The sequence below is a fragment of the Musca vetustissima genome, unplaced genomic scaffold (assembly GCF_032173495.1).
Source record: "Musca vetustissima isolate MV318-11 ecotype Yass unplaced genomic scaffold, APGP_CSIRO_Mvet_v1 utg196120, whole genome shotgun sequence".
Lineage (NCBI taxonomy): Eukaryota > Metazoa > Arthropoda > Insecta > Diptera > Muscidae > Musca > Musca vetustissima.
Genome location: NW_026880023.1, coordinates 1 through 26,049, shown reverse-complemented (window position 1 = coordinate 26,049; position 26,049 = coordinate 1). Strand labels below are relative to the sequence as shown.

The 26,049-nt window shown below is 31.6% G+C and overlaps 1 protein-coding gene across 1 annotated transcript; it reads left to right on the top strand.

Moving 5' to 3' along the window:
* Window positions 1-26,033, top strand: LOC133325301 (mucin-3B-like; the record flags this gene model as incomplete). The annotated part of the gene is made up of 8 exons (XM_061534088.1): window positions 1-927; window positions 21,784-21,878; window positions 21,953-22,056; window positions 22,114-22,235; window positions 22,302-22,682; window positions 22,750-23,211; window positions 25,415-25,525; window positions 25,590-26,033. Coding segments are annotated over 8 exons (2,646 nt in total), but the record flags the coding sequence as incomplete, so codon positions are not given.
* Between the last annotated feature and the right edge of the window lie 16 nt (window positions 26,034-26,049).

Here is a 26,049-nt window from a genome sequence, read left to right as displayed (position 1 = left end):
ACATTAGCCTCCATTACATCAACGCTTACCACCGCTTATCCACTATCCTCGCCCTCATCCCTATCACCACCACTGCCACAGTATCATGCAAGTGGTGGCAGTAATGTTAAACCACCACCCGCAAGACCCCTCTCACCTGTACGTTCGTTACATCCGAAATTCTTTGCCTCGGCTACACGGTCGTCACGGCGCACCCCACCCACCATTTATACCCAGGCGCCACAGCAGCAACCAACCACCAAATCATTACCCAATAATTTGAATTCACCTACCTCGACACAACACCATCCCTACCACCAACCGCACACGCACCTGCATCATCCCCACCACCTCCATCAGCAGGCCCAGCCACTGCAGCATGGCCACTATGAGGGGTCGTCGTCGTTGTCGTCATCGTCCTGCACCACCACCACGACCTCTGCCTGCTGTAACAGTAGAATTTGTTCCTATCACATAGGCAGTGTTCCCCCAGCCTGCAGTAGCAGGAACAATCTACCACAACAACAAATGTCCTCCTCCACCACCTCTCATCATCATTATCATACCAATAAATTTCAGAGTGATGTTGGTGTTGTCGTCTCGTCCACGTCCTCCACGAGTAATGTCATTGGCGCCATTTCATCATCGTCACCATCCAGCAGTTCCCAGCATACGCTCAAACCTTTAGCATTGCCTTTGCCGCCTAGCAGCCACACCTCCGCCGCAGCAGACAATATTGCCTCTACGACACTGTCGCACGGTTCATTGGCGGCGGACCAAATGGGCTCCGGCTCAATATCGTCAACCTCAAGCCTATATCCGTATTCGCATGGTGCTGGCGGTTGTCTAACACCCACCGGCAGTGTCGGCACCTCGACCACCACCACCAGCCACAAGAAGAAGTCCTCATTTTTGCAACGTAAAAAACCGATACTCACTCGTAGTGAGGTGAGTGACTAATTTTTTGCTTACAAACAACAAAAACAAATTTCAAACCAAAAAAAAAAGAATTTAGACACATAACCCTCAAGGTTGAACACGGTTCCGCAATTGTTCAGAGCTATTACTTAAGCACTTGTTCTTTCATTGGTTTTTAATTCTGTTCTATTTTTCTTTCTTTCATTTTCTTTCCTCCTTCTTCTTCTTTTTAATTAATCTTCTGTGCAACCATATTTGCATTTCTTGCATTCTCTCACCCACCCACTCTCACTCTCACACCTACCAACAGTCACCTACCTTCGAGTGACAATTTTCATTATCTCTTCAAATATGCTTGTGTTGTAATTTTTTGCGCCTTTTTGTTATGCTTTGGTTTTTCGGTTCGATTCGCTTACGCCTCAAGGTAGGCAATACTATTTGTTTAGTTGGTTTTTTCTTTTATTTTCAAAATTTTACGATTTTGTTGGTAATTTTGATATAAAGACTATTTTCTTGAAATAAAATTTTTTATCGATTTTTTCTTTAGGAGAGTTATCGAAATATTTCGATAACAATTATCGAAAAAATTTTATGAAAAATTCCCATATACATTGTATCTCAAAAGATTGTGCTAAAAAAATTACTAGAAAATATTTTTATCGATAATTTTGTGTGGACAAATAATCGATTATCGAACAAATATTTTATCTCTAATATCGATAATATTTTCTATAATAAAGTCGATAATATTTTCTGTAATAAAAAAGTTATCGATAATATTTTCTGTAATAAAAAAATTGTATCGATAATATTTTCTGTAAAATACATTGTTATCGATAATATTTGCAATAGAAACAACTGTTATCGATAGTGTTTCGCTGGATGATAAAAATTCTTATTATCGATAAAAAATGTATTAACGATTTTTTCAATAATATTTTCTATAAAAATTCAAGTTTTCCATACTACCATAGTCGATAATATTTTCTACAATAAAAACGTTGTTATCGATAATATTTTTAGTTGGAAACTTTGTTATCGATTATTTTTCTAAGGATGATATTACTATTAATAATATAAAAAAACGTTGTTATCGATATTATCTTCTTTGTTATCGAAGATAATATCGATTTGTTATCGATATTATCTTTTTCGTTATCGAAGATAATTTCGATTTGTTATCGATATTATCTTCTTTGTTAAGTTGTAAACAGAAATTATAATAATCGATCATGGTTTTTTAAAATAAATTATATCGATTTTATACTAAAAAAATCTTGTTATCGGTCCATATTGCAATGGAACATCTTGTTATCGATCAACTTTTCATTATACAAATTTTTATTTACAAATCAAGTTTTATAGTCATCGTTCGTGGTTTTTACACAAAATTATAGAGATCGATATATTTTCCACTAAAAATCTTGTTATCGGCCCATATTGCAATAGAAAACCTTGTTATCGATTCAGTTTTCGACATAAAATCGTTTTATCGATTCAGTTTTTAGCACAGAACCTTATAATCGATATGGTTTCAAATAGAAAACCTTATTATCGGTTCAATTTTCAACAGAAAATATTGTTATCGATAATGAAATTTGTTGACAACCCTATTATCGATCTATCGACTGTGTTATCGATTCGATTTTCAATAGAAAAAAATTCGTTTGGTTTACTTATCGTCTATGTTTTCAACATAAGATCATGTTATCGATTCATATTTTGAGAGAATCGATCCACTTTTCAATAGATATTCTTCTCATCGTTTAAGTTTTGAATAGTAAATGTTGTTATCGATCAAGTTTTGAATAGAAACCACACTTATTTGAGAGAATCCACTTTTAAATAGAGATTCTACTTATCGTTTAAGGTTTGAATAGTAAATGTTGTTATCGATCCACTTTTGAATAGAAAATAAACTTATCGATTCAGTTTTCAACAGAAAACATTGTTATCGATAATGGGTTTTGTTAAAAATGTTGTAATCGATATAATTTACGATAGAAAATCGAGTTATCGATACAAATTTCAATTGAAAACACTTTTATCTTTTCACTTTTCAACATAAAATGTTGTTATCGTCCTTGTTTTTATTGCCGATCGACCCTGTTCTCAAGAGACAATGTATTTATCGATTCAATGTTTAATAAGAAATATTGTTATCAATTCACTTTTCAATAGGAACTATTGTTATCGATCCAATTTTCAAAAGCCTATATAGTTATCGATTTAGTTTTCAACAGAAATCTATGTTATCGATAATGGTTATTATTGGAAATCTTGTTATCGATATTATTTACAATAAAAAACTTGTTATCGATAGTATTTACAAAAGAATGCCATGCTATCGATCCACTATTCAACAAAAAATGGTTGTTATCGATCCAATTTTCAGCAGAAATCCTTGTTATCGATCTACTTTTCAAAAGGAAATATTGTTATCGATCATCGTTTTCATGGAAATTTCAGTTATCGGTATAATTCATAATAATATAGAAAGATAAGTTGTGGATCAATGTCCCACCATAGAACCTTGTTATCGAACCATTTTTAAGCAGAGAATGAATTTATCGATCATTTGTTCATCAATATCATCGATTAATAAAACTTTATTGATTTTTTTATTTAGAAAATGTTGTTATCGATCAATTTTTTTCTCTGTAGAAAACTCTGTTATAGAAATTTTTCTAAAAAAAAACTTTGTTAACGGCTTAGTAATATATCGATGACAGTGTTATCGAATGTGATTTGTTCAAAAAATAATGTTATCGAGCGAGAAAACATTGTTATCGACATTGTGTCCATACAAAACCTTATTATCGGTCATTATAACTTTGCTATCGAATTTTTTCTCTCTAGAACGATGTTGTTATCAAACGATTTTTCTTTAGAAAATTTTATTATCGATATTTTTTCCACACAAAACATTATTATCGGTCATGAAACCATAGTTAATTTAACTATTGAATGTGATATCTGCAGGTAAGAATGTTATCGGCCATTGAAACATTGTTATCGACATGTTTCCTATACAAAACCTAATTATCGTTCATGAAATCATTGTTGTCGAAATTTTTTCTCTCTAGAAAAATATTGTTATCGAACGATTTTTCTTTGAAAATGTTTGTTATCGATTTTTTTCATATCGGTTAAGAAAACATTGTTATCGGACAATTTATCTCCAGAAAACATTGTTATCGAACAACTTTTTTTCTAGAAAAAAATTCTTGACGACATTTTTTTCATAAAAAAAAACATTATTATCGATCATAAAAACATTGTCATCGACAATTTTCTCTCTAGAAAACATTGTTATCGAAATACATTTTCTTAGAAACTTTTTCTAGCCGACATTTTATTCATACAAAACATTATTATCGATAACGAAAACATTGTTATCGACAATTTTCTCTCTAGAAAACATTGTTATCGAAAAAATGGTCTTTGAAAAATTTGATTATCGGAATTGTTTTTTGTTCGAAATCTTTGTTATCGAAATACTTTTCTTTGCAAAATAGTGTTATCGTTTAAATTGATGCTGTTATCGAACATTCTTTGTTTAATATATTTATTATTATGGATATTTTGGTCTGGAAAAATTTGTTATCGATATTTTTCCTTATACAAAATATTCTCTCCTTTAATTTTTTATAGAAAAAAAACCCCTCAAAAAATCCTTACCCAATTAAAATCACCTCACCTGAACATACTTGACAAGTGGTAGTTGTTTGCATATAGCCTAAGGACATTTGTTTTATATTTTCCTTCGTTCGGTGCGGCATAACTTAGCCCCCATTAAGGAATCTGTGAACACTTTCCTTAATTTCCACTTGACTGACTTCATTGGTTTATCAGCCAGCAAGCAAAAAAGGAGGAAGCCTATGGCTGAATGGTTAACGAGGAGACGAGTTGAGAGAGATGTCAGCCAAGTACTAGGGCCAAAACACGGCAAAATTTCTGTCACAGCTACAGCTGTTGTAGCTCGAAACAGATGGACAATGAATTGCATCATTTGCGAAGAGGGGTGGGGGTGAGATGGGGCATGTAGCGGGGCTAAAATTGTGATACATTGTGAAACAGCCCAAGGCACAACACTTGCACTTATTTTGCATTACAATAACAACAAGAAACAGCAGCATGTTTGAAGAATTACTGGTTTCAATAGGCGGGGCACATAGAGAGGTGTGAGATGGTAGGTGAGGAGGATGTGTTCAGGAAAATGTAAAGCTGCTTGAAGGCCAGGTAGTTGGGTAGCACAAAAGCTTTTGTTAAAGGATAATCAAGCACTTGCTGCTTGAGCATAATTTGTCTACGTGAGTTCCTTGTCAATGTGAGAGCTCTGCTTCGAAGTGATAGGGTCCATATAGGCCAGGAAAATAAACTTGCTCTTTGTTCAATAAAAAAAACACGATACGAAATTGAAAACATCAACATTGTTTGATGGCAGATACTGAACTTTAAACTTTTCACTTAAGACTTGTGTTTAGTTTCGCCTTAGCTTCGAACAGAACACAAAGACCCCCAGTTGTAAACTTCGAGATTTGGATGTCTTCTCGTAGCTATGCTTGCTTCTTCGAATGCGGATTTTTGTTGTTGTTGTAGTTTCTTATCTAGCTGATCTCTGTGTTGTTGTCTGTCTTTACATTTTCTTGATTTACAAAAAAAATCTGAAGAAAAATGTTTTAAAAGCTTTTCATGCTGCTGTTGTTGTTGTTTTTTCCTCTTCGTTGACAGCATAAATCGGATTAACGACAACAAACAGAAGTTGAATTTTTTTCTTTTTTCCAAGTAAACATTAAAATATATATTTTTTGCATTGTTTAACGTATGTCTTACATGGATATTTTATTTATTTTTATTTTAATATATCTAAAAGCTTGCCTTTCCGAAGTAGCTCAGACGGAACAAATCTATGCGAAGGAAAAATATATTTTATGTTAATGAACAAATCTTGGGATTTTTTTGTGGTTAGAGGGGGAAGTGCGAGAGATTTTCAAGGGTATTTACAATTTTAATGGCATGGGAGCGTATGACTAATATTAATAGAAAATAATGGGGGCGTAGGTCCTACACAAGGCGTGGATTTTTTAAAAAAATATTTTTTAAGGGCTCTATAAGAGGCGTGGATTTTTTAAAAGATATTTTTTAAGGTCCTACACAAGGCGTGGATTTTTTAAAAGATATTTTTTAAGGTCCTACACAAGGCGTGGATTTTTTAAAAGATATTTTTTAAGGTCCTACACAAGGCGTGGATTTTTTAAAAGATATTTTTTAAGAATATTTTTTAAGGTCCTACACAAGGCGTGGATTTTTTTAAGAATATTTTTTAAGGTCCTACACAAGGCGTGGATTTTTTAAAGAATATTTTTTAAGGTCCTACACAAGGCGTGGATTTTTTAAAGAATATTTTTTAAGGTCCTACACAAGGCGTGGATTTTTTAAAGAAGGCGTGGATTTTTTAAGGTCCTACACAAGGCGTGGATTTTTTAAAGAATATTTTTTAAGGTCCTACACAAGGCGTGGATTTTTTAAAGAATATTTTTTAAGGTCCTACACAAGGCGTGGATTTTTTAAAGAATATTTTTTAAGGTCCTACACAAGGCGTGGATTTTTTAAAGAATATTTTTTAAGGTCCTACACAAGGCGTGGATTTTTTAAAGAATATTTTTTAAGGTCCTACACAAGGCGTGGATTTTTTAAAGAATATTTTTTAAGGTCCTACACAAGGCGTGGATTTTTTTAAGAATATTTTTTAAGGTCCTACACAAGGCGTGGATTTTTTAAAGAATATTTTTTAAGGTCCTACACAAGGCGTGGATTTTTTAAAGAATATTTTTTAAGGTCCTACACAAGGCGTGGATTTTTTTAAGAATATTTTTTAAGGTCCTACACAAGGCGTGGATTTTTTAAAAGACATTTTTTAAGGTCCTACACAAGGCGTGGATTTTTTAAAAGATATTTTTTAAGGTCCTACACAAGGCGTGGATTTTTTAAAAGATATTTTTTAAGGTCCTACACAAGGCGTGGATTTTTTAAAAGATATTTTTTAAGGTCCTACACAAGGCGTGGATTTTTTAAAGAATATTTTTTAAGGTCCTACACAAGGCGTTACAATTTTGAAAAATACAATATATTTTGATATACTACTTTCGATATTATTTGCCAGACAAAACGTGCTATGAATTATCTAGGCGCACACACGCACACCACACATTGACTGGGATATGTGAAGCATATTAATCCGAAATCGTTTTGGTGATTTAAAGGGATAATAGGGGATTTTGAAAAAATAAAGAAATAAAAAATGTTTTAGATACAAATGGGACAGACAGCTAAAATTTTTTGGAAAATGAATTTTTCTTTAAATAGCTTTAAAATATATTTGAAGAGGAGATAATAAAATTCGATTTTTTAAGAAGAACCCCGATCAAAATTATTTGCTTTCCCCGGTGGCGTATAACTACTTTTAATTCTAGGGCGTATGACTGACGTCATTAATTATACGCTCCCTATATTTTGTGAACATATTTTTCTTAAAGCCATTTTCTTCAACTATACTTCATTTTAGACGTGTGATGTTAATGAGAAAATTATTCTACATCGAATTTCACTATGGGTCCACGAACTACCGAAATCGGTAGCTATAATGGAAATCATAGAAATGCCAATATAGAATTGACCATACAAAAATAATAAATTTCCTTTTTTTATTTTTTGAGTAATTCCATACTGAGCTCATTATACGCACAAGACCTTATTTTATGGGTATGATATTGAGGGGAAAAATATTATACATCAAATTTCACAATGGGTCTCCAACCAAAGCAAATCGGTAGATATTATGTATGTAATAAAAATTTGGCGCCCAAAAATTAATATCATGTCCAGATATTTAAAAATTAAAAATCTTATATATCTTTCAATTTATGGATATTTGAACCACTGTTTCTAGATTTGGGACTTGGATGTCAAGGGAAAAAATATTCGCCATTAAATTTCACTATAGGTCACCGAACACAATAAATCCGAAAATGTAATAGATATCGATGAAATCGCAGTTATATTCTGACTATACGTAAAAAAATAATTATTTTTCTTAATTTTGAGGTTAATTCCACAGTGAGCTAATTTAAACGCCAAAACGTAATTTTAGGAGGATGATATTAATGAGGGAAATATTCTACATCAAATTTCACTACAGGCCTCCAACCAGAGCAAATCGGTAGATATAATGTATATAATAAAAATTTGGGGCTCAAAAAGTAATATCATGTGCAGATATTTTAAAAATAAAAATTTTGTAGATCTTTGAAATTGGGGCTATTTGAACCACTGTTTCTAGGTTTAGGACTTTGGTGTAAATGAAATAAATATTCGCCATTAAATTTCACTATAGATCACCGAACAAAATAAATCTCTAAGTATACAAAATATAAAGAAATGCCCTGTTAAAGTTTGGCATATACATACAAATTAATAAATTTTGTTTATTTTAAGGTTACTTTTATAATGATCTCTTTTTAGCCACAAGACTTTATTTTAGGGGCTTAGTGTTAGAGCGAAAAATAATCTATACCAAATTTCACTATATGTACCCGAACAAAAGAAATCGATAAATATGATATACATGTGCGGAATGTCAGCTCAAACCTTGACTTTGTATAACATATTAAATTTCCTAAATTTAATATTACGTTCATAATGAGCTCATTTCAGCCATAAGGCCTAATTTTACGGGCTTAGTCTTGAAGAGAAAAATAATCTACATCAAATTTCACTATAGGTCACCGAACCAAAGAAATCTGTATATATGATATATATTTGTGGAATTTCAGCTTAAACTCGGGTTTTATATAAAATATTGGCAATTTTCATAATGAGCTCATTTCAGCCTTAATACTTAATTTTTGGGGCATAGTGTTAGAGAAAAATATAATCTACACCGAATTTCACTAGAGGTCCCTGAACAAAACAAATCGATAAATATTATATTTATATGCGGAATATCACATCAAAATTGGGTTTTACATAAAATATTGGCAATTTTCCTAAATTTAATATTACGTTCATAATGAGCTCATTTCGGCCGCAAGACTTAATTTTATCGGCTAAGTATTAAAGGAAAAAATATTCTACATAAAATTTCACTATGGGTCCACGAACAAATGCAATCGATATACATGATATAATCATGCAGAATATAAGCTTCAAAATCGGCTATATATAAAATTCCTCAATTTTAATATTAGTTTCATGCCGAGCATATTTTAGCAGCAATACCTTGTTTCAGGGGTTCGGTGTTAAAGGAAAAAATATTCTACACAAAATTTGACTAGAGGTCCCCGACAAATATATATCGGTACAAATAATATATATCAACAAAATTTTGAAATTTAAAAAATTTACATTTTAGGTTTTTTATATAAATTTTTCTTATAGGGTCTAAAATTTTTTGTTTAAATTTCTATTTTTAAATTTCAATATTCGATAAAAAAAATCCCAGAAATAGTCATACTCTTGGGTGGCGTATGACTAATTTTAATTCATGTGGGCGTATAATTCACAAAATTAATCATACGCTCCCCATATACTATATTTAAACCTTTCTATTGAGAGCATTTTCTTCGCGAATTATTCATTTTAGTCGATTGTTGTAAATGGAAAAAATATTCTATGTCAAATGTCACTATGGGTCTCGGAATAACAGAAATCGGTATATAATATATACCAATGAAATCATAGTATAAATTAAGATATATGAACAAAATTTTATATATTTTGAAATGTTTAAACTAGTTTCATTTTTCCTACAACTATCGTAAAGTTAAATTCATTGAACCCCATTTTCGAAACTTATACCGAATAGTTGTTTATGCCCAAATTTCGTATTTTCTATAATTTATTATATTCACACACTTATTGTCAACCCATAGCCTCTCCGCACCTGCCATGCCAGAATAAATAATGATAATAATACCTGTCTACTATTGGTATCGGTTACCGAATGGAACGCAATAATAAAATAAAATAGAAATAAATAAATAGAATTTCTATTGCCAGCCACATTATTGCCAGACAAAACGTGACATGCATTACAATAGAAATCAAATGATGGCGTATGATTAATATTAATTGTGGTACTCGTATTATTATATCAAGATCACAGCTGGCAAATGATTGTAAGAAAAATCAATGACAAAAAATTTCTTCTTAAAATGGCTACAGATTACAACAATTTATAAATTTTCGATACAATGAAAAATATATATATATATATATATATATATATTTTGTAATTCATAATATGTTGTCATTTTCTTGTTGTTGTTTCTCTGAAAGTGAAAACTGTCTCCTCAATTAACTTAATTTTTATTACTTGTTCATTTAAAAAGGCCATGAGGTGAATACTTAATTGCGATGTTTTCATATCAACAATCATACGCTCCCCCTTTCATTTACACCTGAAATTAGTATTAATTATACGCTCTCAAGGAATTCATCCTATTAATATGTATCATACGCTCCCAAGGAATCCATCCTATTAATATTTATCATACGCTTGAGTATATTTACTGATATCAATACAATTTATGACATTTAAAACTTCCCAAATAATTACATTCTTAGATATTTTTATATTAGAAATATTGATATATTTTAAATTGTGCCATTTTGAACCATTGTTTCCAGATTTAGAACAGTGGTATCAATGAGAATTCTTCGTCAAATTTCACTATGGGCCTCTGAACAAATGTAATCGCTATATATGATATATATCAATGATATTTCAGGTTAAAATTGGGCTATACATAAAATATTCATAATTGTCTTTATTTTAATGTAAGGTTCATACTGAGCCCATTTTACCCTCAAATTTTCATATTAGGTGGCCAATGTTAAAAGAAAAAATATTATCCATGAAATTTAACCCATTTTACCCCCAAAACTTCATTTTATGGGGGCGATAGGAAAAGAAAAAATATTCCTCATCAAATTCCATTGTAAGTCCCCGAACAAAAGAAATCGCTATATATGATATATATCAACGTAATAACAGATTAAAATTGGGATATATAAAAAAATATTCATATTTTAATGTAAGTTTCATATTGAGCCCATTTTACCCTCAAAACTTCATTTTAGGGGAACGATATTAAAAGAAAAAATATTCTGCATAAAATTTCACTATAGGTCTCCTAATAAAATAAATCTGTCTATATAGTATATATCAACGAAATATCAGGTTAAAATTGGGATATATATAAAATATTCATAATTGTCTTTAATTTAATGTAAGTTTCATACTGAGCCCATTTTACCCACAAAACTTCATTTTAGGTGACCGATGTTAACAGAAAAAATATTCTCCACCAAAATTCATGATAGGTACCCGAACAAATGAAATCGCTATATAAGATATATATCAACGAAACAGCAGATTAAAATTGGGCTATGCATAAAATATTCATAATTGTCTTTATTTCAATGTTCGTTTCATACTGAGCTTATTTTACCCACAATACTTCATTTTAGGAGATCGATGTTAACGGAAAAAATATTCTCCACCAAAATTCATGATAGGTCCCCGAACAAATGAAATCGCTATAAATGATATATATCAACGAAACAGCAGGTTAAAATTGGGCTATGCATAAGAAATATTCATAATTGTCTTTATTTCAATGTTCGTTTCATCCTCAGCTCATTTTACCCACAATACTTCATTTTAGGGGATCGATGTTAATGGAAAATATATTCTGCATCAGATTTCACTATAGGTCCTCGAACAAATGAAATCGCTATATATGATATATATCAACGAAACAGCAGGTTAAAATTGAGCTATGCATAAAATATTCATAATTGTCTTTATTTCAAAGTTCGTTCCATACTGAGCTCATTTTAGCCACAAAACTTCATTTTAGGAGATCGATGTTAATGGAAAATATATTCTGCATCAAATTTCATTATAGGTCCTCGAACAAAAGAAATCGGTAGATATAATATATACCAAAGAAATTGCCGTTTAAACCTTGACTTCAAAGAACTAATAATTTTTATAATTTTAATATCAATTTGTTAATGACTCCATTTTAGCCCCAAGACTTTATTTTAGCGGATTGATATTAAAGCAAAAATTATTATCCATTAAATTTTATTAGAGGTCCCCGAACAAAAGAAATCGGTATTTATGATATATATCAATGAAATATCAGCTTATAATTGGACTATACATAAAAAATAGTCATAATTGTCTTTATTTTAATGTAAGATTCATACTGAGCTCATTTTACCCACAAAACTTCATTTTAGGTGATCAATGTTAAAGAAAAAAATATTCTCCATCAAATTTCACTATAGGTCCCCACACAAAAGAAATCGGTATATATAATATATATAAACGAAATATCACTATAAAATTTGACTGTATATTGAAATATTAACGCTTTTCACAATTTTTATATTAGTTTCAAATTTAGGTAATTTTTCATACAAGGGTTCATTTTTGTTGAATGATATTAAAGAGAAAAATATTCTCCATAAAATTTCACTATAGGTCCACGAACAAAAGATTTCCGTACATACGATATTTATTAACGAAATTCTACAATGTATTTGCTACTAATGAATTCTGCATTTGCATAGTGATCTCAGTAATCATACGCTCCACTGTACAAATGTTATTAATAATAATTATACGCTCCCATGATTTTTGTATTAATATTAATCATACGTTGAAGTATTTTTTAAGTAGAATTGTATTTAAATTGTTTTATTTTACTCGATTTCCTTATATTTCAGTTATATATATTTTTTAATAATTTGCCTATTATTTAAATTTAATTGTTATTGTTTTTATTTTTTATAACTAATATTTTTTGAAACACCTCACAATTTGTAATCTTCCTCCCTGCCAATCCCTCTGTTTTATGCTTCCAATAGTCCCAAAGTATTTTTCTTTATTCCCTCTCCTCACACCTTAGTTTACTGAAAACTAAAAAAATTATCACTGCAATTTTTATAGCATCCCAAGTGGCAATTGTCAATTGGAATGGTAGTAAGACAATAAAATCGAAATAAAAAAAAATAAAATGCTCAGGAAAAATATACTTTTTTACTACATAGCTAAAGCAAATCACCGAAAAAACGGAGCATCGAAAAAACGTGCCAACAAAAATGAAACTTTAAACAGTTTCTTCGTGACCTTCAAAAAAATGTAACAAAAAACTTAGTTTCATTTTCTTCCTTCTTATCATTGTAATAATGAGAAAGTGAATGAAGAAATAGAAAAGAAAGAAAAAAACGAAATCATTTTATTTTTCTTTTTTCATTTCTTGTAATTTCATTCCTGTAAAGGGATTTCTTTTCAAGGATTCGTGTTTTTTTATTCTCTCCTCTTACTTTCCCAATCTTTTTATATGCATTTAAACATTTGTATCGATTTTTGTTATTTTGCTAAGTTTTTTTTGTTATTTTTAAATTCCTAGAAATAAAGTAAAGAAACTTAATCAAATACCAATAGATATGTACATAGGTATGTAAAGCAGTGTATGTAAATATTTGATAGAGTTGTAATAACAACAAGGCAGATTTGCAGTACACTATGTAAGCTGTAAACTAAGCTGAGGTAGATATGTTTAAAGGAAAAAGAAGAGTGTACGGATTTAAAAATAATTTTAGGATTTATTTAATTTTGTATTTTTTTAAATGTTCTATATGATCAGGTGGCGTATTATTAATATTAATTTAGGTAGCGTATAATTCACATTATTAATTATACGCACCCATAGTAATATATTAACATTTTAAATAGGCCGTTTTCTGCAGATATTATTGATTTTTTGGAGTTGATATTAAAGGAAAAAATATTCTCCATCAAATTTCACTATGGGTCTCCTAACAAACGAAATCGGTATATATCAATGAAATATCAGTTTAAACTTTAGAGTATGGAGCGTATAATTTACATTATTGATTATACGCTCCCATATGAATATTTAGACCTTTTATAGAGGCAATTTTTCGTAGGAATTTTCGATTTTATGGGGTTTATGTTAAAGGAGAAAATAATTCTCCATTAAATTTCACTATAGGTCTTCGAACAAATGAAATCGGCAGATATAATATATATCCAATAAATATCAGCTTAAAGTTTGATATATAAAAATGTTATTCAATTATCATAGTAAATTCATGCGAAGGCCTTTCAATCCACAATCCATCCCTTTAGGTGTGTGATGTTAAAGGGAAAAATATTCTGCATAAAAGTTCACTATAGGTCCCCAACAAACTGATATTGGTATATATGATACCTATGAAAATAATGATGCAACTATTATTGAAATTAAAATAAGAAATTTTTATTTTATTTTTAAAGTTTACTTTTTAAGTTTATTAGTTGAAAATGGAAGAAAAATCAGAACCAGAAAATCAAGAACAATTTTTAAAAGCCCATGTGACGTATGATTAATATTAATTCATGTGGCGTATAATTCATAATATTAATAATACGCAACCCATATTAGTATATAGACTTTTTAAATGTTGCCGTTTTCTTTAGCAATCCTTGATTTTATGGTGTTAATGTTAAAGGATAAAATAATCTTCATAAAATTTCACTATAGATCTCCGAACAAAAGAAATCGGAATATATAATATATTTCGGGGAAATATCAGATTAAAATTTGTTTTCTATAAAAAAATCATAATGCTTTTTATTTTGAGACACATTTGATTTTGAACTCATTTTCCCCACAATCCTCTATTTTTGCGGGATGGTGTCAATGAAAAAAACATTCTGCACAAAATATCAATATAGGTTCCTAAACAAACGAAATCGGTAGTTGACATATATATTCGGGAAAAATTATGTCGAAAGTTAGGTTTCTATAAAAATACACAATTCTTTTTATTTTGAGACACATTCGATTTTGAACTAATTTTCCCCACAATCCTCCATTTTAGCGGGGTGGTGTCAATGGGAAATATATTCTGCACCAAATTTCACTATAGGTTCCCAAACAAACGAAATCGGTAGATGTCATATATATGCGGGAAAAATTATGTCGAATATGGCAGAAATTAATAATTAGAATTAATTTTTTGGAAAAATTGAGATGCTTTTCAAATTAGGCCACTCTGACCCACTGTTTCTAGGTTTAGGCCTTTGTTAACAAAGAGAAAAATATTTTGCATCAAATTTCACTATGGGTCTCCGAACAAAAGAAATCGGTATATATAATATATGTTAATGAAATATGAGATTAAAGTTTGTTAACTATAAACAAATTAATAATTGTCTTAATTTTGAGATACCTTTCATTCGGAGCTCATTATACCCACAATCCTTCAATTTAACGGGGTAGTGTCAATGGAAAAAATATTCTGCGCCTAATTTCACTATAAGTATTCACCAAGTGCGAAATGGGTAGATATAATATATATCCTGAAAAATGTATATCAAATAATGTACAAATTAATAATTAATATTATCTATGAGAAAAATTGATAATTTTTAAAATGGGCCCCTCTAAACCACTGTTCCTAAGTTTAGGCCTTTCTTATCAAAGGAAATAATATTCTCTATCAAATGTCACTATAGGTCACCGAACCAAAGAAATCGGAATATATAATATATATTTATGAAATCTCAGTTTAAATTTCATTATATAAAAAAAAAAAAATCTTTTATTTTTGATATAACTTTTGTTTAGAGCCTATTTCACCATCAATTCTTCATTTTAGCGGGGTGGTATCAATGGAAAATATATTCTGCACCAAATTTCACTATAGGTTCCCCAACAAATGAAATATGTACCTATAACATATAATCGGAAAAAATATGTCGAATAATGTACAAATTGTTAATTAGTATTTTCTTGGAAAATTTTTGAATGCTTTTCAGAATACGTCAATCTGACTCTCTATGTCTAGGTTTAGGACTTTGACATCAAACGAAAAAAATATTTCCCATCAAATGTCACTATAGGTCACCGAACCAAAAAATCGGAATATATAAATTATATTAATGCAATATAAGATTAAAGTTTGTTATCGATAAACAACTTTAGATTTTCTCTAAATTTTGAGATACCTTTCATTCGGAGCCCATTTTACCCACAAACCTTCATTTTAGCGGACTGGAGTCAATGGAAAAAATATTTTGCACAAAATTTCACCATAGGTCCCCAAACAAATGAAACTGATATCTCTGACATATATCCCGAATAAATTATTTCGAATAATTTACAAAATATTAATTAATATTTTCAAGAAGTAAAATTGATATTTTTCAAAATGGGCCAATCTAACCCACTGTTCCCAAGTTTAGGATATTGGTGTCAAGGGAAAAAATATTCCTCACCAAATTTCACTATAAGTCACCGAACAAAAGAAATCGGTAGCTATATTTTATATAAGTGAAAATCGCTTGGAATTTGGGTATAATAACAGTTTCTTTCATCTTGTTTTTTTTAGGATTTTTTTTTTTTTTTTTTTTTGAACAGGGGCCAATATCTCGCCTAATTCTTGACTATAGAGAGTTGGTATCACTGAGAAAAATATTCTATATCAAATTTCACAATAAGTCACCGAACAAAAGAAACCGCTAAAATTTCGAAATACCACTAAAATTTCACTCTCAAAAAACGTTAATGTAATTAATTTGTATTATACCCCCTAGTGGCGTATAACTAATATTAATTTAAATCACCGCTCACCATGGCGTATGCTTAATATTTATTAAATAATATTAAGTATACTCAACCCATAGTAATTTGCTGTTGAGCTCTCTACCATTCATTTTTCATAATTTTTTCTTTTAAATCATAAAATAGTAACCCAAGTCATTATCCACCCCACAATCAAAGGAATCGTACACAAACAGCATGGATTTAAAGTTAAATCAAAAATCCCCCTAAACCAAAGATCAACAACGAATGACTTTCGTCGCACAGAAAAAAGGATAACCCACAAAGGGGAAGGAGATAGCAACAACAAGAAGAAGAAAAAAAACAGAAAAAGAAATAAAATAACCAACAAGTGCTTTCCATGCGAAATGCTGAAACAAATCTGAATCTGAAAGTGAAATGAATGAGAGAGTACTTTAACACAATTTCCTTTGCATTAATTTTATGAGTTAACGTTGTTGTCATCGCCATCACCGGAGACTATGCGACTGTGTGATACATCCTGCCTGCCCCCAGGCGGTCGTCGATGGGTTGTTGTTTTGCGTTTTCCCAAGCATTTCTACATTTGTTTGATACATTTCTTTAAAGTTCAACCTTCATAGTTAATCTAAAAGACAAACAGCAATTCATCCTTGAGGCCAGAAGTTATGCTTCGGACCTGCCACCCTTTCCATATTTTTATTTGCCGGAGGGGGATTTTTCAAAAACCTCGAGGTTACGAAGACACGTTTGTCTTTTTATTCTTCTTCACATTTCACTACAAAAGATTATTGTGGCATAAAGAGGGTAATGGACACTTCTTTGTAAATGGGAATCTCCTTTTCGCCTGCTCTGTCCTCTCTTCTTCTTCTTGCGCTCCTCAGATTGTAAAGTGTAAAAGCGCATAATTTCATTATAATGACCAGTCAGCTATCTCTTCGAAAATACGTTTTTGCTTAGCAGCCACGTTTCTTGAAGATAATGGTCTTTTAGGGTTAATAAGGGTTAGTTTTTTTTCTTATCCTGTACGAAGGATAACAATATCCTTGACCTATATTTATAAAATTAAGTAAGTGAAATTTAATATCTTTCATTGGTTGGAGTTCAAGAGAACAAAATTTAAAAAATAGGAAGAAAAAATTAAAGAGAATTGCCAAATGACCAATTGTGCGTATAATTGATATTATCTAGGGATAATGTTGCGTATAATTAATTTTATTTGGGGTAACATAGAGCGTATTAGTAATATTAATTAATACTACAATAGAAAAACGATTCCAGTCATTTATTTTAGGGAGAAATTGGGACCTACGCGTAAGAGTCTGAAATTATCAAAAAAAATTGTCTTTTGCGTATCTATTTCTTTCCGTTTTTTATCGATATCTAGTAGGTATATCGATTTCTTGTGTTTGGAGACTGTTAGTGATATTTGATGGAGAATATTTTTTCCTTTAGTCGTCATGCCGCTTAAATCACGTTTTAGGGGAAAAACTTGGCCCCAAATAGAAAAATCTCAAATTTATTCCAAAAAAATTGTATCTTTTGCGAATGCAATTTTTTCGGTTTTTTACCTATACCTAGTAGGTATACCGATTTCTTGTGTTTGGGGACTTATAGTGAAATTTGATGGAGAATACTTTTTCCTTCAGTATCATCCCGCATAAACCACTTTTTAGGGAAATTTCTTGGCCCCAAATCGAAAAATCTCAAAATTATACCAACAAAATTTTTGTCTTTTGCGTTTGCAATTTTTCCCATTTTTTACCGTTACCTAGTAGGGATAACGATTTTATGTGTTCGGTATCTTATAGTGAAATTTTATGGGGAATATTATTTTCTTTAACAACATCCCGTTAAAAGCACTTCTTAGGGGAAAAATTCGGCCCCGAATGGAAAAATCTCAATTTTTTTCAGAAAAATTTTTATCTTTTGCGTTTGCAATTTTTCCGATTTTTTACCTATATCTAGTAGGTATACTGATTTCTTGAGTTTGGGAACTTATAGTGAATTTCGATGGAGAATATTTTTACTTTATTATGATCCCGCTTAAATCACGTTTTAGGGGGAAAATTCGACCCCAAAATCGAAACATCTCAAATTTATTCCAAAAAAAATGTTATCTTTTGCGTAGGAATTTTTCCGATTTTTCACTGATATCTAGTAGGTATACCGATTTCTTGCGTTCGGTGATTTATAGTGAAATTTGATGGAGAATATTATTCCCATTAACAACATTCCGTTAAAACCACTTCTTAGGGGAAAAATTCGGCCTCAAATCGAAAAATCTCAAAATTATACCAAAAAAAAACTATTTTTTTCATGTGCAATTTCTCAGATTTTTTAGGTATACCTAGTAGGGATACCGATTTCTTGTGTTCGGTGACATATAGTGAAATTTGATGGAGAATACTTTTTCCTTTAGTATCATCCCACTTAAATCACGTTTTAGGGCGAAACTTCGACTCCAAATCGAAAAATTTCAAATTTATTCCAAAAAAATTGTTATCTTTTGCGTTTGCAATTTTTCCGATTACTTAGTAGAGTTACCGATTTTATGTGTTCGGTAACATATAGTGAAATTTGATGAATATTTTTTCCCTTAGCAATGTCCCGCTAAAACTGCTTTTTAGGGGAAGAATTCGGTCTGAAACACAAAAATCTCAAATTTATACCATCAAATCGGTTATCTTTTGTGTATGCATTTCTTTTCGATTTTTCACCGATATCTAGAGTACATATCGATTTTGGTGACCTTCGTGAAATTCCTCTAGTGAAATTCGATTGAGAATATTTTCTACTTTAGTCTCAATCGGCTTAAACCACTTTTTATGGGAATCGAAGAGTCTCAAATTTATTCAAAAAACAATTTTTTGCGTAACTATTTTCTTTCCTATTTTCAACCAATACCGAATGGTATAGGTTGAAAAATGTTCGGTAACTTATAGCGAAATTTTGTTCCTTTAATATCATCTCGCTTAAATGAGTTTTAAGGGAAAAATTTGGCCTCAAATCACAGTATCTCAAATTTATTCCAAAAATCTATTTTACATTTTATGTAGATTTTTCATTCCGATTTATTATATCATTCTGATTTATTATACCTACAAGAGAGATCGATTTCTTGTGTCCCGTGACTTATAGTGAAATTTAGTGGAGAATATTTTCCCCTTTAACATCAACATGCCAAAATCGGGATTTATGGAAGAAATCGGCCGAAAACAAAGTTTCTCAAAATTATCCCCCAAAATGTTATCTTTTGCCTATCCATTTTTTTCCGATTTTTTACGGATACCGAGTAGTCATACGAACTTCTTTTGTTGGATGACTTATAGTGAAATTTCCTGGAGAATATTTTCCCCTTTAACATCAAGCATATTCGACTATATATTTTTGGAAAAAATTGGGTCCTAATCGAAAGACTTTGAAATTATGCCAAAAAAAAAATATTTCGATTTACGTAGGTATTTCTTTCCGATTTTCACAGGTACCTAGTAGACATAGCGATTTCTTGTGTTTGGAGATTTCTCATGAAATTCTATGGAGAATATTTTGTTCTTTAGGATCTTAACGATTAAACAACTTCTTAGGGGACAAATTTGACAAATAATATTTTTTCCAATTTGTGGCCCTAGTTGCGTATGATTGTTTTGAATAGATTTTTATTTTTGTCGATTTGAAATGATTTGCTTCTAACTTTTTTAATTGCCAATCGATTTTCTTCATTCAAAAGGTATTTTGTTCAAGAAATATTGACTTTTTAATTTCTATAAATAAATTTTATTTATTATTTAGATAATATATAAATGTTTGGCCCCAAACCAAGTAGACTCAAAATCATCTAAAATATTATATTTTTCGTAGCTATTTCTTTCCGATTTTTACTGGTACCTAGAAGACATAGTGACTTCTCATGTTCCGTGACTTATAGAGAAATTTAATGGAGAATATTTTCTTCTTTAACATTAACTTGCTAAAACTAACTTTTAGGGAAGAAATCGGCCCCAAACAAAGTTTCTCAAAATTATCCTCAAAAAGGTTATCTTTTGGGTGTCTAATCGGTATCGATTTTTACCGATACAGATTGGTCATACGAACTTCTTGTGTTGGGTGACTTATAGTGAAATTTCCTGTAGAATATTTTTCCCTTTAACATCAAGCGTCTCCGACTTTATATTTTTGGAAAAATTGGGTCCTAATCGAAAGACTTTGAAATTATACCCAAAAAATTATCTTGATATGCGTAGGCATTTATTGCCGATTTTTTACAGTTACCTAGTAGACATAGCGATTTTTTTTGGTTTGAGAATTTCCCATAAAATTTTATGGAGAATATTTTTTTCTTTAAGATCATACCGCTCAGACGACTTCTTAGAGGATTAATTCGGCCTCAAATAAAAACAAGTCTACAAATAAACCAACATTTTTGTGTTCTTTTTGTAGGCAATTTATTTCCGATTTTTAACTGATAAATATGATATATACCGACTTCTTGTATTCAGCGAATTGTATTGACATTTTATGGAGAACATTATTTTCTCTAACATCACCCACCTCTGACCGCTTATTTTCGGAAAAATTGGACCGCAAAGCAAATGACCTTGAAACAATCCCAAAATATAGTTTTTCGATTGTTTTCTGATTTTAAATTTATTTTGGACCCAGTATGCCTATTAATAAAATATTTTCATTTGTGGTACCCCGCAACGTATGACTAATAATAATTTGTATTAACTTGTGGACCCGGTTGCGTATGATTATTTTTAATAGATTTTTATTTGTGGCGATTTGAAATGATTTGCTTCTAACTTGTTTGATTTTCAATGGATTTTCTTGATTCAAAGGGTATTTTGTTCGGGAATTATTGAATTTTTAATTTTATTAATGAAAATTATTATATAAATGTTGGATAATATATAAATTTGACTATTAATTTTTTGGATCCTGTTGCGTATGAATATTTTTAATAGATTTTTATTTTTGCCGATTTGAAATGATTTGCTTCTAATTTTTTTAATTTTCAATCAATTTTCTTCATTCAAAGGGTATTTTGGAGTAGAAGTATTGAATTTGTAATTCTTATACTGGAATATTGAATTTATTTATGGGATATTTTATAAATTTTGGTATTAAAAATATAATTTAGAATTATTTATTTTTCCCTTTCAATATTTGTTCTCATTTTTATTCTCATATCCCATTTTTTTAATGTTTTTTACAGGTTTCTAGTTCCGAATATTTTTGTGTTAGTTTTTGTAATGAATCCGGCTGTCAAGATGAGGAATTTTTCCCTGCCACCAAAGGAGTTACTCTGGCGTAAGTATATCTCCCTCTTTTAATTTTAGTGCCCTACTGATTTCCCATTTTTCTTCTCGTCCGATTTTTTATAGAAATGCTTTAAGTCAAGCTTTAAGAAAACGTAATTTAAGTTTTAGCCAATTAACAATAACCGACAGTTATGACAATAATCAGACCTCAGCATTTTTGGAAGCAGGTATGTAGTCAAAACCAATCCGAAAATTAAAGAGAATAAAAAATATTTTCTCCTCAGGATCTTCACCCTTACAAACTTCACTGGATGAAAATACGGAAGTGGAAAACTTAGCTGGCCATCATTTGTTTGTCAATGACAAGGATAGTTCGAGGAAGATCCTGACAAAAGCAGCCTCATTTGTAAGTTATGCTCTCGAAGATATCTAAACTACAAATTTTAATTTTTTCATTCTCCATTTCCTTTAGAACTCCCGTGCCCGACCACCCCGCCTCTTGTCTTCCGCCTCTACGGATGAATCATCCGAAATAAATATGACCGGCCAAAAACAACCCAAACAGCGATGGTCTAGTCTATTTGCTGTCAAGAATCCGCAACAAAGTCAATTATGTGAACTGCTGAATAGTTATTCGAAGAATGGTGTACCCCAGAGAACTCCTGCCACGCTGAATTTTGATCATCCCGATTTGGATAATGCCATTGAGTATTTGGATAAAATGCATAAATCATGGACCGACTTTGTGGAATGTAGTTCTATGAATGATGCCGAGATGAGAATACAGACTGCCATATGGGAATTGGTGACAACGGAGGTGGATTATATCCACTGCCTGCAGACGGTGACAGATGTAAGAAGATCCAGCTAACCACTAATATAAACCTGAGCATTTTCCAAATTAAAATTCTTTTTTCTAGCTCTTCCTGGCCTGTCTGGAATCCGTGCAAGAGGAGGGCCTCCTCAAGGAAGTCGATCAACATCGCCTGTTCGCAAATATCCGTGATATTTGTGAGGCGAATTTGAAATTCTGGACTCTCTATTTGTATCCAATGGTGGCGCATAGCGTACAAACCCGAGAACCATTGAGGATTGGATTCTTTCAATCGGGTTTTATTGCGTTTGCCAATCTTTTTGCTCCGTACAAAAAATATTGTGCCGAACAGAGTACCTGTCAGTTCTATTGCAAAGAATTGAATCGTACCAATTCGCTGTTCACCTCCTATCTGGCATGGTGTGAGGCCCAGAAAATGTGTAATCGTTTACGTTTAGCCGATATTTTGGTGCGCCCCATGCAACGTTTGACAAAGTACAGTTTATTACTGACGGCTATTAAGAAACATATGACAGACATCGAAGAAATTGAGGCTTTAGAAATGATGGTAAGTAGCCAAGGAAATAATCCTGAAATAGGAACAAAATGAATTTAACAGCTGATCAGTTTTTAAATAGAGGTTTTCCTTCATTTATTGCCTAAAAATATGCTCCAAGTTTTGATAGTATATCTGTAAACATGAATAGATTCCAGAAATTCGTTATTCTTGACTCGATGGCCTATACCAAATTTCGTGTAGATCAAACTGACGTAAAGTCCCACTATGAAACCGTGAATTGAGGTCCCCTTTATTTTTGGCTCCTAAAAGTATGCACCAAGTTCATATTACATATATTTCAATCTGAACTGTTTTCAATGAAACCTGACACATGTATTCCCAAGCTACATTCGCTTGCCTCTGCAAAATTTCGCATCGATCGGATAGACGTAGAGCCTCATTTACATAAAATCTGATGAAAATTATACGGCGAACTATATCGAAATCTGAACCGACTTCAATCAAACTTGGCACACGTCAACCTAGAACTAATTCAGAAATTTTTTGCCAATTGGCCGTACTTTGGCTCTTTGGTGCACCTTTTTCTTGAAATCGGAAGAAAATTATGATGGTGGCTATATCTAAATTTGAAACGATTTCTAAAAAAATTAACACACATTGACTTCATTTAGTGGCATATGCAAAATTTCATGTCGTTCGGCCGAACATTGGGCCCTTGAAGCACCTTTTTTCTTAAAATCTGACGAAAGTTATAAGGGGAGATATATCGAAATCTTACCCGATTTCAATCAAACTTGGCATACGTCTTTCGACAGTATTTCATGCCAATCGGCCAAAATTTTGGTCCTTTGAGGCCCCTATTTCTTGAAATCGGGTGAAATTTTAAATGGGACCAATATCGAAATCTGAACCGATTTCAATCAAACTTGACATACGTCTTCCTAGATTTAATTCTGGGACCTATACCAAATTTCATGACAATCGGCCGAACTTTGATCCTTTGGGCACCTATTTCTTGAAATCGGACAAATTTTTATATGGGAGTAATATCGAAATCTGAAGCGATTTCAATAAAATTTAACATACAGTGTCGTAGAATAAATTCAGTGACATATTCAAAATTTCGTGTCGTTCTGCCGAACATTGGGCCTTTGGAGCACCTATTTCTTGAAATCGGACGAAATTTTATATGGGAACTATATCGAAATCTTATCTAATTTTAATAAAATGCAATATACAGTTTCCTAGGCTTAATTCGGTGGTATATGCCAAATTTCGTGTCGATCGGCCGAACATTTGTCCGTTGGAGCACCTATTTCTTGAAATCGGACGAATTTTTATATGGGAGTAATATCGAAATCTGAACCGATTTTAATAAAATTTAATATACAGTTTCATAGACTTAATTCAGTGACATATGCAAAAATGCATGTCGTTCGTCCTAACGTTGGTCTTTTGGAGCACCTTTTTCTTGAAATCGAAACAAATTTTACATGGGAGCTATATCGAAATCTGAACCGATTCCAACCAAACTTGACACACATTATCCTATCCTGTGTAAAATTTTATGTCAATCGGATAAACACAGGACCATTGGTGCAGCATTTTCCAAAAATCGGACGAACTTGTAAAGGCGAAATATATCGAATCTGAAGCGATTTATATCAAATTTGGCACACATTGTTCTAGCCTTTATTCAGCAACCTGTACAAAAGTTCATGCCAATCGGATAAACACAGGACCATTGGTGCAGCATTTTCATAAAATCGGACGAAGCTTTATAGGAGAGGTACTTCGCCCACATCATCCTTAACTCATTTCAGTAGCGTGTACCAAATTTTGTGACGATTGGATAGGCATAGCCTCTTTGGTGCACCATTTAAATGAATTCTGAAGTTGGCGCCTAAAAGTATGCAACAATTTTATAAGGCAACTTGATGGACGAATAAAAGAAAATAAATAAAAACAATATAATTCCAAAATCGGTCTATATAACACCCCGTACAACACTCCGGATTTGCAATGGAGTCGTTGGTGTACATACCATTGACCTGAAATGCGACGAAATTTTTTAGGGGAGCCATAACGAATTCTGAAGCGACTTAAATCGAACATGTGACCCCTTGACTCTTATTGTTTTTATTATTGTTTATTCAGTAAACAATTCAATAATAATTAATTTCCATTAATTTATTAATAAATTATTTATTATACATTACCATTAATTCTCCTTGATTTTTATCCTTTCCAGATCCAAACCACCGAAAATTTTGTATTTAGTGTTAACAACCATTTGACGACCCGACAAGAAAATGAACGCTTAAAAGGAGTTATGGCTCGCATTGAGTCATATGACGTGGTGGTGAGTATTTGGAATTCCATTTGTCCTACAAATTCCACATAACCTCAATTTGCTTCCCTTGCAGGACACCAACAACGAACATCTGGAGAAAATGATCAAGCAGTATAGTCAAATGTTTGATTTGTGTGCTCCAATGAAAGGCTGTGCCTCTCAGCATGTACGTCATCTCTTTATGGAGGGTGATCATCGATATAAAGACAATCTCGGCAAAGCCGATGTGCATTGTTTTCTCCTAACCGATATGCTATTGGTTTGCAAATCGATAGCCAAAAAAGGTCTGGGTACCTTGAAGGTGATACGACAACCCTATCTAACAGATCGCCTAATTGTACAACATTCCAATAATATTTTAAGTTGTGTTTATCTAAATGAATTCCAAGTGGCAGTGAATGCCTTCACATTGCAATGTTCGGAAGCGCAAAAATGGTATGAAGCTTTGAAAAGAGCACGCATGATTTATACCCGATTGAAACAGAGTAGTATATCGACGGCCACGAATTGGGATGCGGCAATGCGTTTTGGTG